General features: G+C 32.4%; 1 protein-coding gene across 1 annotated transcript in view; it reads left to right on the top strand.

Moving 5' to 3' along the window:
• The first annotated feature begins 2,409 nt into the window (after nt 1–2,409).
• GNAT3 (G protein subunit alpha transducin 3) overlaps nt 2,410–16,687 on the top strand; it is a 40,794-nt gene continuing 26,516 nt past the window's right edge. The window contains exons 1-2 of the mRNA XM_063100184.1: nt 2,410–2,527; nt 13,484–13,526. Coding sequence (XP_062956254.1) covers nt 2,410–2,527; nt 13,484–13,526 — 161 coding nt within the window. The remainder of the gene's footprint in view (nt 2,528–13,483; nt 13,527–16,687) is intronic.

The raw sequence follows: 16,687 nt of genomic DNA, 5'->3' as shown, positions 1-16,687 counted from the left end.
TTCATTGATTATATTGATTCACTGTAAAATTTTTAAGGTGCTGAGGAGATAGACCAACTGTGACACTAAACCTTGGAAAGAAAGCCTAACCATACTGCCGCTAAGCACAAGAAAGGAGAGGACTCCAGGTCTCTGTCAGTTTATCAGCAAGAAACACTTTTTGAACATTTCCTATGGCTAGTATTGTGCCAAATACTGTGGAAGACATTCAAACTAGTAAGATATTGTCCCCGCTCTAGGGGAATTTACTACTTTGATTTTCATCATTTCTTTGGGTACAGGAAGCTATATCCCCAAGTGAAGCAACATGAACTAATAGCTATATTAACAACCGAACCTCATTAGTCATGCTGTGTCCCTGGCACCCAGGGGAGAGGGCTGAGAAAGGAGCCTTTCTCTTTTCTCTGGCTCCCCCCTGTAACAGCCTCCCTCCCTGTAACACAGATACATCTGAAATTTTATGCCAAGGATATGTTAGTAACTGATGAAAAAGTAACATAATAATTTCCTGAAGTTGATGACAATATTCTTGGTTACACAAAAAAGTGGAAGTTCATTATTTTATACAGTACAAAAAACATATATACTTCTACTCTTGATACAGTTGGTCAGTTTTAATTAGTAATCCAACTGGGAAGCCTTAGTAAAAAATGCCCTTTAAAAACCAGGGTAAGTCCTTGCCAGAAAAGTCATGGAATATAGTTATACTTGAATGCAAATCATATGATATATCCTGTTAGTCTATTGCTATGGAACATACAAGAATCCTGTATATTTAGGGTACTATGCATATTTAATTTCTATATAAAAGTAATAGGCAAAGGAGATTTAATGTTACACCAAGTGCTGCTTTCACAGTGGACTCTTGTGTTTATGGGTGAGCATACATAAACTAGGCAGTGCAAATTTCATTCCTTTGGGACAGGTCCTTTGCATTGTAAAAGCAATACAACATGATTTGCACAAATCCTTGCATACCTACCTTTCTGCATCTTTATATATGGTTTTGGAGGGATGAAATCCAGGAAGTTTTGACTATGTTTATGTATCTTCAGCCTGATATTTTTAATGTGAGAAAGTAAACAAAGCAGGAACATGTATTTAATCTTGCAGCTTATGTCCTTGTTGTATGAATATGTAAAACTCCACCTGTTCAAACTTCACACATGATCCCACAGGAAGAACAGGAACGACAGGTTGAGGAACACTGACTGTGTTCTAACATTTTTTGGTTAAGCACATTCACAAATCCCAAAATGCACATTGAAAGACAGCTGTTGCCACAGCAACCAACTCTGTTTATAAGGAAAATATTGATTGATTACCTACTATTTGGTTTATGCTTCATATAAATCAAAAATTGTGCAACATAATCTCTTTCCTCAAGCCTGAAGATTTTTGAGAAGTACATGATATCTGTTTGAGTAATTGAAAGGTATTAAACATATTTAGGTGTATTTGCTGTTTTTACTTTTCAGAAAAAAACAAATTACTTACTATTTCAAAGAACATTGATTTTTACTCCCTTGGTACCAAATCAATAAAATTCCCTCCAGCACAGCAGCTGTTGTTTAATGGCCTTAAAGAGTTAATGTGCTGCCTAAATTGAACACAGTTCAGTGTCTACACCAACTGTGCCCTCAGTTAGTGCTGACAGATTGACTTTCTCATAGGTGGTAAAAGCTCAATTTATGGAGATGGATGCTTTGAGACTATAATCAATAATTTAAGAAAATTGTGTTGAATTATATATTTGTAGCTATACAATATCTATAAGAACTATATGCATTCATTTTCATTGTTTATAAAAGGTGTTTTCTCGTTCATTGAAGATATTCAGAGATTCCCAATAATTTTTCCACAATCTAAGCACAGGGAGATTGTAAAATTTGGATAACTTAGTATAAATATTCTAATTGTGATATACGAGTAATTGCGAAGAATTTGACGAGCCAAATAACTGAAGATAAGGTGCAAGCATTGTGAATTAGTAATAACAACATTTAGTCACAGTAATAAAGATCGCCCATCAGTGAGAAACATTCCATTTGAATTGCTCATTGCAGATTACCTTTAGTGTATAGATTTTGACAACTTTCTACATTATTTTATGCTATTCTTTAAAGCAGATAAGCAGGTGTTCAAAGATGTGCCAGAAGTGGTCATTTAATTTGGAAGAATAATACATTTCCTCTTTAGCTTCCACCAGGGTTGTATGGCTTTACCCCTTGATCAGGTGACAGTTCAGAAAGCATCTCCCTAGTCAAAGTAGAACCTTAGACGGTGAGGGCAAGGACTGCTGGGTACTTCAGCAGAGCATTGCTCTTGCATCCTATGTCCAGACCAGAGCTGAGCTGTACATTTGAAAAAGTTTGAGCAAATAAATTGACTAGTATTTAACAACTCAAGATGGGAAGCGGAATTAGTTCAGAGAGCAAAGAGTCAGCTAAAAGATCAAAAGAACTGGAGAAAAAGCTTCAGGAAGATGCTGAGAGAGATGCAAGAACTGTAAAGTTGCTGCTATTAGGTAATGTTTTTCCCTTTTGTTTTTAAAAACCTGATTTTTCTTAAACTGTGATGTATTTACTGTTCTCTAACTTTCAATTCAAGTGTATTACCATATGAGAGATTTATTATGAAAATGTGTTTGGAAACTTAGAGACTTTAGGTGCATTCTATAAATATTTAATCATTTTTTTCTGTTTAGTATTTTATTACCTTTTTTTTGCTAAGCAAAGAGGTAAATATTTATTAGATGACTCAATCTCTCTATGTCAGTGATACAATTTATTATTATTGAAAGAAAACTGAATACATTTATTATTTTATCACATCCTAATCATTTCCTGAATGTCAGTTTTTTAATACTGAAAACAATCCTTTATTAAAAGTTATTAAAGCTCTGTATTATTTTGTTAGGACAGAAATATATTGAGTTGTTCGACATAAAATTTAATATGTTATTTATTTACTTGTGCTGTTAAAATTAGTCTAAACTTTTCAAGAGAGTAATGATAAGGTACTTTATATCATATTAATAAATATTACTCAAACTCCTGAATACTGCCTGTGATATTGTCTGTATGCTAGTAAAATACTTCATTTAAATCCTTTTAGAACATTTATGTATTTATTAAGTTCACAAATTATGTCTCTTATTTTTTTCATTCCCTCAAAACTCAGCACTATGTCTTACCACAATTATAAGTCAATAAATTTTCAATTAATTGAAAGAATGAAAATAATCTGCATGCCACACATTTTTCATAAAACATAAAAAGTTTAACATGCAGTGGTCACAGAAACAGAAATATGCTTTTGCGATAAAATAAAGACCTATAGAAAGAAGAATACAAAACAAGATATTTAATTTCATCAACTTATATGTTCTCCCTGATCTTGGTAATATACAAATGCACTTCATTTTCTCTCAGATTTGTGAATCTTTCACACAACACATTTCCTCATTTTTTAAGTGTTCTGTACTGTGTCTAATTTGCTCCTGGTGACTAGTGTTTCAGAAACCAGCTTTGGAATTCCCAGCACTTGTTCCCCAAAGGAAAAGAGATATTCTCCCCCTTTATGCACAAGCTCTGTGGCTGCACATGTGCCCAGAGCACTTGCCAGTAACCACTTAGAGATTGGTGACATCAAAAAGTGTTGGGGTAAGTGCCTATGAAACCAGCAAACATACTCTCCCTAAAACTCTACAGTATTCTCTGAGGCTCTGATCAAGAGTGAAAGTAATATGGACACAGAAAAAGCAAATAAAAGGCGGGCGGGAAAGCCAAGTATTCCTGCAAGTGCATTTTATATTCTTCTTGTACCAAGAACAATGGCATAAGAGCAGTGGTAAAATTTGTTAAAAATCTCGATGTTTGAATAAAATTTTGAAGAATAGACATATGTTTTCAATATGCCAATTTTCATTTTTTTTTTACATTTTTCTTATTACTTTATAAAAAGTGGAAAGACAAAGAAATGAAAGGACTAACAGTTCGATTTAGACAAAGGCAAATACTATTAAACATGCCCAAAGCAATGACTGTTGAGATGATCCTATTAGAGCATCTGGTCAAGCAGAGACTTGATTGTGAACGAAAAGAAAAAGTTAAAGAATATATAGAGGTAACTGAAAACACATCACTGAAAATTTAGTCCAAAGGTACAGTGTAATGATTGAGGAAATTGAAACATTTTTTTTAAAAAATTGTGGACTGAGAATCAGTAGATTACTGATACATGTGGCTTCCAGAATCAGAAAAGTTCATAGTTCTGCAGAGCAATTGATTAGGGCCCAATTTATTATACAAGGGTACTTCAAAAAGTTCATGGAAAAATAGAATTGAAAGATAATCTGAATCTTTCCATGAACTTTTTGAAGTACCCTCATATATGATGCTATCAAATGAAAAAGAAGGCACACAAATTACTTTAGACTAAGTGGTGGGTTAGATCAAGAAGAGAGAGTGACTTTTGTATCAGAGATATAATAGAATCATTCGTGGTACTTTCCTAAGACGACCACAGTTTTACACATTCAGTTCTGTCATTACCATATAAAATGCTTGGATTTATTTGGTTCCAACATTATGCCGCTGAACTTCCCAGTCACATTTTGTTTATGCAAAATAAATCAAATTCCAGATTGTTCCTATTTCAATTATATTCCAAACATTTGACTAAGTTTTCTCTCTGGACTCTATTTGAGTTCTATGAATGATGATTCAATTATGAACTTCAAAACAACAAAGTCTTGCAGCAACTCTTCTTCATTCTCATTTCTGAATTAAACTTAAATTCTCTAAACTATAATTTTAATATTCAACTTGGCCTCATTAAGAAATTATAAAATTATAAAATTATAAAAAAGTGTTCAAGAAAACTAAACCTTCCCACTCCCCACCCTCAAATGCTCTCCCGATGAAACCTATTTAATTTGGCCCATCAATGAAACAATGTTCTCATTCACCTGAACAGCAACAGTTTTTAAGTTTACCAATGAGTGTACGTCACGTGGGGCTAGTTAGTTTAACCTTAGCAGTGATCAGATCCCAAGTCTAAGCCTATGTTTAAAAAATGAGAAACTTAAAAGACACTTTTGACAGAATTCATTCTTTATGTTGATCCTCATTATCTAGAGAATTTCTAGGTGCTTAAATGCATAACACCTACTTCCCAAATTTAACATATACTGTAAAGTAGACAAAACTATGACATTATTGAATACAAGAACTCACTGATTCTGAAGAGCTATCAAGATGCTATTTTACACCTAAAGGATTGCCTTGCAGACTTTTTAAAATTACATCTTTCAAGTCTTAAGTATAATTCCAGAACAGATGTCAAATCTCTGTTTTTAGCAAAAAGCAGGCTTCTAGAGAACGCTTGAGATGAGTCATGTATTGTTGGCACATTTGATAACTGCTATCAAGAAAATAATGTCGTGTGGTGAAAACCATCACCACAATCTATGTTGTATACCTTTCTGCAGCCTCCAAAAGTTTCTTCCTGACCTGCTATTTATTATCATTATTATTTTGTGATAAGGACGCTTAGCATAAGATGTACCCTCATGGAAAATTTTTAAGTATACAATACAGTATTGTGAACATAGACACTATAAATATCAGATATTTTAAAAATAAGTGTAAAATTAGAGGTTGGAGTTTTCAAATAAAAGATCATTAAAAATATAAGATAGTACATAGCCACAATATTCTTTTTCATACATAGAACATGCTTAGATAGTTTGGCTGATGAGAAATTTTACAGATTCATGATGCTTATTATTACTATATCACAGAAATAGGTACTTAGACATGCTAATAATCATAAAAATATATCTCACACCATATGCTTACTGATCGTAATGCACTGAAAAACCACAATATTACTTATATAGTATTTATGTTAAAATATTTACATTGAATTTAGTCAGACAGTACAGAATACCAGACATTATATAAGAAAATTGTCCTAGACTTTAGAAAAAAACGTCATCATGAAAACAAAATAACAACAATATTACAAAGGAAATGTTCTTAATTAAAAGAGTTAAATAGCATAACAACAGAGAAAATGTATGAACCTTGATTGTATCTTGAATCCATGAAATACAAAAGGTATGAAAAACATTTTTGAAACAATCAGATAAATTTGAATATGAAGTATATATTAGATAACATTTTGGATTAATGTAAATTTTCTTAGGCATAAAAACAGTGTTGTGATTTTGTATAAAAATGGCCTTATCCTTGGAAGATGCATTCTGAAGTATTCAGGAGTGAAATGTCTGATTGCTTTCAAAGGTTCAGCAAAACAAAGCATATAAAAATGTGTACATATATACCTCTGTAAGCTTATATATATGTATATGTTTATATATGAGAAATAAAACAAATGAGACAAAGCATTAATAATTGGTAAAGGTGAAGGGTATACAATACAGGCTTCTAAAGTACTATTTTTTTCAAACTTCTGTTAAGTTTTAAAATTATAAAAGTAAAGGTTTGGGAAAGATAAACAAACATTGGGTTATTACTTATTTTCTGGCAAAAGAAAATGTACAAATTTATCTGGATATTTATTCATATGGCTTTACAAGTGAATTCTACCAAACAGCCTATGGATAGATCACACAAATTTTTAAGGAAATTCTTCTCAATTCATTATTTGACAACCTTGACAAAATTTGACAAAGACAATGACAGCCCAATCATCCTCACAGACAGATACAAAAACCAAGGCAAACGGATGTCAGCAATGTGTTAAAAGGAAAAAAAAATGGAGGGAGGAATAGAAAGAAGAGGGAATTTCCAAGAATGTATGGTTGAAATACTATTGGAACATCAACTAATATTAATCACCACATTATCAAATTAAAAGAGAAAAATTATCTTAATTATGTCAGGAAATGCAAAAAGATAAAGTTTTTCACTCATTTTTGATGATAAAACACTTATCGACATAGGCATAGAAGGAAGTTCCCTTAACCAGATAAAACAGTATGTACAAAATCCTTCAGTAATTATGATACTTAGTGGTTAATACTCTCTTTGTTGATTACAGATTAATGGGTTTCCTGTTAACAGAGTAGACTGTAGGGTATGACCCAGTTTCCTGCTCTTGACCTTCCTTTTTTCAATATTCCTATCAGGGATTTGGGTGAAGGTTGATAAGGCATGCATTTCAAACTCTAGTAAGATTCAGTTTGGAAGAATACAGTGACAAAACAGCCAAAATCCCAAATGATCTCAACTAGCAGAAATGCTTGCCCCGAATAAGCAAAATGGAATTAATAGGCATCTTTATTGAGGTCCAAGATCTATTACATATGTAAGTTTTGTGGAAGAATCTATTTAGAAAGAGTTGATGTAAAAAAAAAAAAAAGTAGAAAATTTTTTACAACTACAAGTTCAATATAGGTAAATATTGTGATAAAGCTACAAAGAAAAAAGAAAGAAGGCAAACTAATCATGACCCCTATTACAGAAAGTATTTTATTTAAAAATAAGCACCAGGAGTGAGCAGACCTATGTTGTGTCCCTGTCTCACTACATCAGAATATCATAAATCTGTTCATGAATATAATATCTATAGCATACTTTTCAGTACTAGCATCTCAAAAGGACATTGTTTCTTACATGGAGTGTGGTTCAAGGGATAAGAGTTCCTCAAGAAAGGATTAAAGGAAAGAAACATATTATACTTGAAAAGTCTCTTGAAAAAGGCATGAGCACATTCTTCAAATAGAAAATGTTGAGAGCTCACTATATGTTAATATATGCTCTAGATAATTTATATCTGTAACTTAATTCTCCCAAGCCCTACGAGGTAGATATTAATAATCCCATTTTATAAAAGAGGAAACTGACTCTCAAAGAGATCAAATTTGATAAATGCACCTAGTCAAAGCTGGAAATGAGTGCATGCCCATACCTATTTAATTGCAAAACATGAGTATGCCTATTTCATTTTCCTTCCCTGAGTCCAGACTATTTGGAGAGATCTCATGTGGAAGACACAGAGAATTTTGATGTTGCTCCATGAGGAGAAAAAATGGGTGGAACAAAATTTAATTAATTCATAAAAGAATACTCTAAAAATCTGTGCCAACAGTCTACCAGTGGATGACAAGCTGATGTTGCAATACCAATATGTCAATGAAAATACACTGCTTTCTTATTAATTTAAAGTAAGCGTATCCAAAATAACTTATAAACAAAGTGTTGAAGCCACTTTGATATTGACACTATCCACGCACACCTAAAATGAAAGTAATATGACATAGCATTAATATGGGAGTCAGGAGACACAGTTTCTTTGTTTTAAGGTAGATCTAAGACTTTGAATGAGGGTTATAAACTCTACTAGATTTATTTTTCTCACACACAGAGTGAAGAGATGTGCACAGCTGCTTGATTTCTAAGGTTTCTTTCTACTGCATGATTATGTGATTTCTAAGACCACCTACAAAAAATAAATCTTATGTATTATTCTAAGTCAAAGCATTTAATCTCATTTTGCCTGTTTTAGCAAGTTGTACCAAAGGAGGAATCAAGCCTTATGTATGTTCAGTCGAAGTTCAGTTACAGGTATGAATATTGTGTAGATTTAATATTATCTTGATCCTTGCAAATAAAAAATGTGGAACAAAACCCCTAATTTATTTTTAACAAGAATAAAGTAATTTGTGAGTATTAAAGTACAAATTAAGTATAAATTTAAATATTTAATTATTTGAAACATATCTACTTCAAAGAAACAAATGCATGTCTTGTTAAAATTCCCTTGATACCCCTTGACCCAAAACAGTTTTAGTGATGAGCACAATTTGAAGGAAGAGATTATTTCAGTACAACTTAACATATGTGAATATTCTGTTAAAATGTCTATATTTGGCTCTGTAACATGATCTCATCTCAAAAGAATGGAATGGTTATTGTGAACTAAGACCTAGAACTGTTGTAAGAACAGGATTCAATAACATTTTTGAAATTACTTTGCAATGGAGTTACAAATAATAAATTAGATTTTAGATAGACTGGCTTTTATTCAAGAATTTTCCTATTAATGCTGGAGTTGACTATACTGATCCTTCATTCACATAGAAGACTGAAGTCACTAAGTAGGAGAAGGATGGTTCAGACACCTTTTTGAAAGACTTCTATGGGAAAATATTAAATTCTAATATGCAGTTTCATTAAAAACTATATGCTACTTTTTAAAGGTCATTGGTTATTCTACTTAAATTAGACACATCATGAATTACCAGCTAAGTTACAAAGAATTATTATATAAAAAATCCCTCTAGCTTCCAAAATAATTTTGGAAATATCAGATCTTAGTTTCATCAGCATTATTATCAATTTGCCATACTTATGAAGGACCATTCTAAACATACATTAACTCTCTGACATAGTCTAAAAGTCACTTTTGTTTTCCAAATTATGATAAATTTTTGACTAGTCAATAATATAGAATGAATGAAATGAAATTCGGTTGTGATTTTTTTTTTTTAATCTATCCAACAGTGTTTCTTAATTAATATGTATTTGTTCACAATACATATGCTGGTACAACTCTGGAACAGTCTTGTCACACTTTTCTCACTATTATCAAGGTAGATAATTCATTTAAATAAAAATAATCTATATCGGGCTGGCCCCGTGGCTCACTCAGGAGAGTGTGGCACTGGTAGCACCGAGGCCGGGGGTTTGGATCCTATATAGGGATGGCCGGTGCGCTCACTGGCTGAGCGTGGTGCGGACAACACCGTGCTGAGGGTCCCGATCCCCTTACTGATCAAAAAAAAAAAAAAAAAAAGAAAGAAAGAAAGAAAAAAAAAATCTATATTATTTTCATTTTATTATAGAAATCATAAATATTATAGCATTATTTAAGGAAATTCGATTAATATTCAGAAATGAGACATCCTCTTCCCAGTCTCAAATTTTCTCAAAAGTTTTTTTTCCCCAGTATTTCCACTCTGGTTTAACAAAATATAATACTAAATCCACCTGCCCGTGTAAGTACTGGAGTTTCTACTAGGCCCATTGACCTTCCTCCCACATCCACATAACTCTGTAATTTTCAAGACAGTAAAAATAAATAAATATATTTGGAGTAGTGAGATATTGTCCAAATCTGTAGCCTGGGTAGGATGATGCTACAGTTTTCAATATCCACTTCTATTGCTAGGTATTTTAAAACCTATCAAGGACAGCTTTGTAATCTTATTGATAACTTTCCACTCAAAGTGATGCACAACTTACAGCAAAGTAGCAAATTATCTAAAGCCAGGAAACCAGAATGTTGTGCAAAGCTCATTGATTCGCCCTCGCCACTCTCACAGACAAATAACTCTCAGACATACAAATTAATATAGTCAGTTGTCTTCTGAAAATGGGTGAGGTTAAATTCTAATGTAGTTTTATTTTATTCTCAAATGTTTTATTCTTGGGCATAGCAGCCTCTATGAAATGAGATAGTTATGCCCAATCTGTCATTTGTGTTTGATTATGTTAAGTCATGTCAATGATGAAATATTATGCAAATTACTTTGGTTGATTTTTGCATTCATCTACTTTGTTTCAAATTTTACTACCTGTGGTGTAGAACACACTAGCATAAAATCATAAGAAGAAGTATCTTGGAGGTTTACCCAAGGGGAAGAATCTGTGTAGCATCACCAGGCAATGAAATATTATTTCCCATAGCTCTCATTTCCTCAATATTATATATGGTGGGCAGCTGTTTCAGACAATTGCAGAAACGAGATACATTTAGATAGACCTGGGACAAAAACAATTTATGTGAAATAGAATTAAATTTAGGCATAGCTTTATCTGTTCATCAAGGCTTAAGAAAACTTTAAAATCAAGTAGAAACATTTCAGTGAGAAAAAAATAATATACAGTACAAAGGGCAAAATCTTATTTTTGAACTATGAGTTTGAAGAATTCATGTATTTCACTGAAATTTTACTATGAGTTAAGCACTATTCTAGGTGCTTTGGATGTATCAGTAAACAAAACAAAGATCCTTGCCCTTACAGAATTTACCTCGTGGTGATGGAAGACAGGAAAAATTGAAAATAATATCTGAATAATTTGTAAGCATGCACAAGAAGATAAGTGCTAGGAAGAAAGTGAGGGTAGAGTAAGGAAAGGAAGATTGAGTGGTGAGAGTGGGGTTAGAAATTTAAATAGGGTGGTCAGGGCCCTCTGATTCAATATATACTTTAATATGATTTGAATAAAACTCTGAGATTTAGGGTTATTAAAATTCATATTACTTTTGCTTACATAAAATCATGCTAGTTTTAGTAAAACAAAGCAGTTGACTGTCCTACTGGTAAAGGGTATGTCTATGTCTATTAGGTTTCTGGAATTTGGATTTTTCCTGGGAAATCTGAAAAATTCCTTAGTTGTGCAACTTTGAAACCTGTCCAAAACTAAAAGGAACACTGAGACTTCGAAGATGTCCTGTGACCCAATTTCTGGAACTACCAGTAATATATCAAGCTCTTTGCTTCTACTAGAGACACAGAAACCGGCATTTGAAGATTAAAAATCTTCTCATTGCCAGGCCCTTGGTACATGAAGATCAGTATTATATTTATATTGATAAATGTTGGTTGTAGCCTGAGAAGAAATTTTAAAAGATATGATTTCATATCAATTATAAAATGCTGTTTTCCTCAACAACACTTTAGAGATTTATTAGTTATTTTATCTAAAAATTTTATGAACAAATTCGTATTACCAGGCTTTTTACCAACTTTTGATGACTTTCTGTTTTCTTCTGTCTATAAAATCAGAACTTTCAAACTACAAGAAGTTGCCTGAATATACTCTTTCCCCTCTCCCATACCCGACATGTCTAAGATTCACAGCTAAGCAAAAATTTTAGTTTTTTTAAATATTCTATCCATACCTTACATATTGCGGTAATTTAATCAAATTTTCTCATTTTCATTCTCAAGAGTGATAGTCATTTTTAGTGTCTTTTCATATGACAGCCTTGTATTTGTAGTCATTTTAAAGATTTCTATATTTATGCTATTGGATACCTGTACTATGTCTGATGTATGTGTCATGGGTATTTTCTCCTAGTCAGTGGCTTACCCCTTTTTATTTTTTTTAACTTTGATCAAGTCCAATTTGTCAATTTTTTACTTTATGTTAATTCATTTTTTAATATCTTACCTAAGAAAATTTTGGCTAATTCAAGGTTGCAAATATTTTTCATCTATGAATTTCTCTCGAACTTTTATAGTTTTAGTTTTTATATATGTGTATGAACCATTTCAAGTTAATTTTTGATATGCTGTGATATGAATATATGTTCTTTACCATATAGATATCCAACTGCTGCAGCATCATTTGCCAAATACCTGTAGAGTATTACAATAGGATATTAGACTGCTTTCTTTACAAAGCCCTGCAAAGTTGCAGATAGCATTGCTTTAGGTTTAATTTTGCACTGTAGTTTGCAAACAGTTTCATGTGTAGTCTGTCATTAGAGTCTTTTAGTAATCGTGTGAGGTAAGTATTCTCAGTTTATAGATGAGGAAATTAAGGGGTAAAGGGACTCACTGAAAACATTACACATGCGCACACACACACACGCACACACACACACACGCACAGGTAGAGAGACAAACCTCAAATCTAGATCATCAAACTTTCAGTATTTCTTGGTTTTCATTTTCTAAAGGAATATTCCTTGGAAGACTTAATAAATTATCCTCAAAAAGACTTGAGACATTGCCTGAAACAACCATTGATTTTTCATCAAAGGTTTATGTCCTAATCTTTTAAAGGTCATATGTATTTGTATTCCTCTGCATTGTCTGAAGAGTTGACTTGATACTAAAAGAAAGTTTTGTATTGCGTATCATCACATAGTTATTACAGATACATGCAACAGTTTTCTCCATTTGCCAGCTTCCCTTTGCTCAGACCTGGCTCCTCCCCCAGGAACGTGTAACTCATTTTGAGAGACTCCCATGTTGATTCTTACTGGCCGGATCCTTAGGATTGCTTAGTGTCATTAGCAACCTTCCTTGTTAAAATGGAGGAGACTACACCTGTGCACCAGGGTAAACAGGATGCTGTAGGCAACAGCCCATCCTTCGATCAGAACAGTCTTTGCACAGTCTGGAAGCAAAAGATTATTACCTCGTTGTGTTTTTTCTCTTGCTATTTAATCAAAGAGGATCTATGAGGAGACATTCTGATCTACAGACTACGAAGTTGGAGACTGTTTCCTTAGGTTGCAGAGCCAGGAGATATAAGCTTCCCAAATTATTTTTAAATGCAATGGTATAATTTTTCCCTGATTGTATACACCGCTTGCTTTAGCAGATTCACTAAGAGAGGTGTCTGTTAAAGGTTTTCTATGAGAAAGTGATAGGTTTAAATACCTATACAAATTTGGTGTATCAGTTGATAACATTCTCCTCTTTCTGTTGCAGGAGCAGGAGAATCTGGAAAAAGTACTATCGTTAAACAAATGAAGTAGGTACACAGCTATTTCAAATGTTTAATATTGTATGTCTGTTATATATTTGACCATTCTAAAAATAAATGATTTTAGGAATTCTGATTGCTAGTATCTTCTAAATCATAGGTGCTATCACAGTTGTCATACTTCCTGTGCAAATATTTCTTCTATTCATTAGCAGAAAGCATAATAGATGAGTGATATCACAATTTTTCATTTTTCTTTTAAATTTCACCTTTCAATAAGATAAATACTAAAAGCAGTTATATTTAAATTATATTAATCTGGGAGTAATCTAGGGCTTTAATACTGTGGGCATAAGCCATAAACATTTCTAAGTATGTTAATCAATGATTCGTTTGAATTTTTGAGGAAAAAATACTGTTAACTATATTGGCATTTTGCCTACCTGGGAATAAAATGCATGTTTAAAATTATTACTATCAAGGATTTTGATGTATTTTCGCATTTATTTTCTCCATTTTTTCTCTTTATACTGAAATGCTCATAACTAAACCTGAATTTCTTAGTAGGGAAATAATGAACACAAAAGAGCTGTAAGTAAATAATACAATGTTTTCATGAATAAAATGGAATTGGTGATTGATAAGTGGAGGTGAATGGGTGAAACTTCAAGGCTCTGTCACTGCTAGAGAATTTTAAAGAACGGTTTTTGCTATAGAAGAAGACAATGAATGATTTTCAAGCCTATTTTTAAACTATGTGTTAAAGGATCTTGTTCTTTGGGACATACTGTGTGAGGAAGGGAGCTCAGTCAGTGATGAAATTGTCTGGCTACAATCTAAGCCTTTTTTTTTTCTTCTTCTATGTGATAATGTCATATTAGTTCCTTAGCAACCAATATTTAAGCACCACTTTTAAAATCGTTTGTCACCTATATCTGCGACTAAATGTTTGACCTTTCCTCCTTTCTCTGAAGAACGGGGCTTCTTCTTCCTGTTCCCTGATGATACTACTTTAGAGTTCTCAGGTCCATCCTTGCACCCACGTCATCCCTCATTCTTGTACAACATTACCATGTGCTCACCTGCTCTTTTCTTTCAGGTTATAATCCTACTTGAACCTCTCTTATGCTTATCTCTCCATTCTCTATGAGTTTAAACACAGTTTAAAAAAGGACAATTATATGGCAATATAAAAATAAAAATTTTAAATATATTAAACCATAAATTTAAAAAAACCCAAAATAGAAAACTGAAATCTGTAATAAATATAATAGATAAATAATTGAGTACCTTAGTATATAAGACCAATAGATTAAGTAAAACAGTGAGTTGCCCAATATATATAAATGGGGAGAGACTATGAACATACAGTTCACAAAAGACAAAATTAAATAGATAAGTAAATAATGCATATCAGTTTAACCTTACTAAGTATAAAATTTAAAAATTAAATCAATAATGAGGTATTTTTTTACTTAGTAAATTAGCAAACATACTTTTAAGATAATATAACCCAGTAAGGGTGAGGTTTTGAGAAATGAATATTTCTCATTGCTGCTTGAAAAATTATGTATTACAGCAAATTTATAAAAATCATTTTTTCAATATACACTGTAAGCTGGGAAAATTATAATTTTCGATCATCTGAATATACTTCTGAGAATTTTGAATAATAAAATGTGTAATATGCAAAGATGGGAAAATAAAATAATTAAGAAACATAAGATATGAAAATTTATGTACAAAGAGATTATATAACTATTTTAAATAATGAAATATGAGATTGAATAAATTACCATAAATTAAAATAAAACACAAGCAAGTAGGTTACAAAATTACGGGCCTGTTCATTCTTCAAATGCAATATTATGCAGCCATTATAATTCATACGTATATGAAAAAGTTTTAATACGGACAAATGCTATGTTAACTGAAAAACAGAATACAAATTGCACGAACATCTTTATTTCAACTATGACTAAATAGATTATTTTTTAAAGATGAAAAAACATATATCAATGTTGAAAAAAATTCACTCTCAATCGTGGGATTTAAAGTTACATTGCACCTTTGCTTTGAATATTGCTAGGCTTTTCACGTTTTCTACTATGAAAACTTATTACTTTTATTATTAAAAAAGAATGTTTCCTTGTTCTGCCTTATCTCTCCTTCCTTTTCTCAGTAGAATTTCTGTAAAGAATAATTAACACTGGCTCTCTTTACTTTCCACTTTCCATTTACTCTTCAGTCATTTCTTTCCATCATACTTTTGCCTCTGGCATGTTGCAGAAATTGCCATTACAAAGACCACTTATGATCTCCTAATTGCCATTTTTTATGAAATATTCTTAAGTCTTTATCTTAATTCCTCTTGACACCATTGGGCTGTTCCCTTTTAAAACTCTTCCTCGGCTTCTAGGACAACTCTTTCCCTAACTTGTCTTTATTTCTCAATTCTTTGATGACATCTTAAATGTTTCTGTCCCTAATGTCCCTAATATACTAGATCTTCTTTTCTACTTACTCAATACCTTCATAGAATGGAAACTGCTGAAGTTCAATGATTTTCACAAGCATCTTCAAGCTGACAGTACCAGAATATTTATTTCACGTTCAGACACTGTCTAAATTAGGGAGGTAGATACATCTACTTCTATTCACTATAGCTAGGTCCAAATCAGAATAAACAACAATTAAATTTGCCACCCATCTGACCTCTAATTTCCTAAAATTAATTACAGGAACACCAGCCTCCTAAGCAATACATCTCGGTGTACTTATGCTAAGCCCTCACCCTCTCACCAAGTCATGCCACATCTACGCAATTTGTCTCCAAACACTCATTTATCTCCATTGTCACTGCCTTAGTTCAAAATCTTATCATTTTGATCTAGATCAATTTCAGTATCTTCCTAAGTAGTTTCTACCTCCCTCCTCTTCCTTCCACTGCATTGTCCATACTTGCAACAACTGATCCCTTTAAGAATGATTCTCTTTCCTGAATTACATTTTTTTGCCTGTAATATCAAGATCAAACTCCTTGCTATGGTACATCTTCACGGCCCATAATTTCTCCCTTCTACTGTCTGCTTCAGTACTGCTGAACTTTTATAAGTCTGTGGACTAGCATGCAATGGAAAACAGTATAGTTTAGTGGCGACGATCACGGCCTTAAAATCAGATTGCATTTGTTGCTGAGCTGTACCACT

This window comes from Cynocephalus volans, chromosome 6 (genome assembly GCF_027409185.1).
Source record: "Cynocephalus volans isolate mCynVol1 chromosome 6, mCynVol1.pri, whole genome shotgun sequence".
Lineage (NCBI taxonomy): Eukaryota > Metazoa > Chordata > Mammalia > Dermoptera > Cynocephalidae > Cynocephalus > Cynocephalus volans.
The sequence above is the reverse complement of the archived record's forward strand: the minus strand, read 5'-3'. Positions and strand labels throughout refer to the sequence as shown.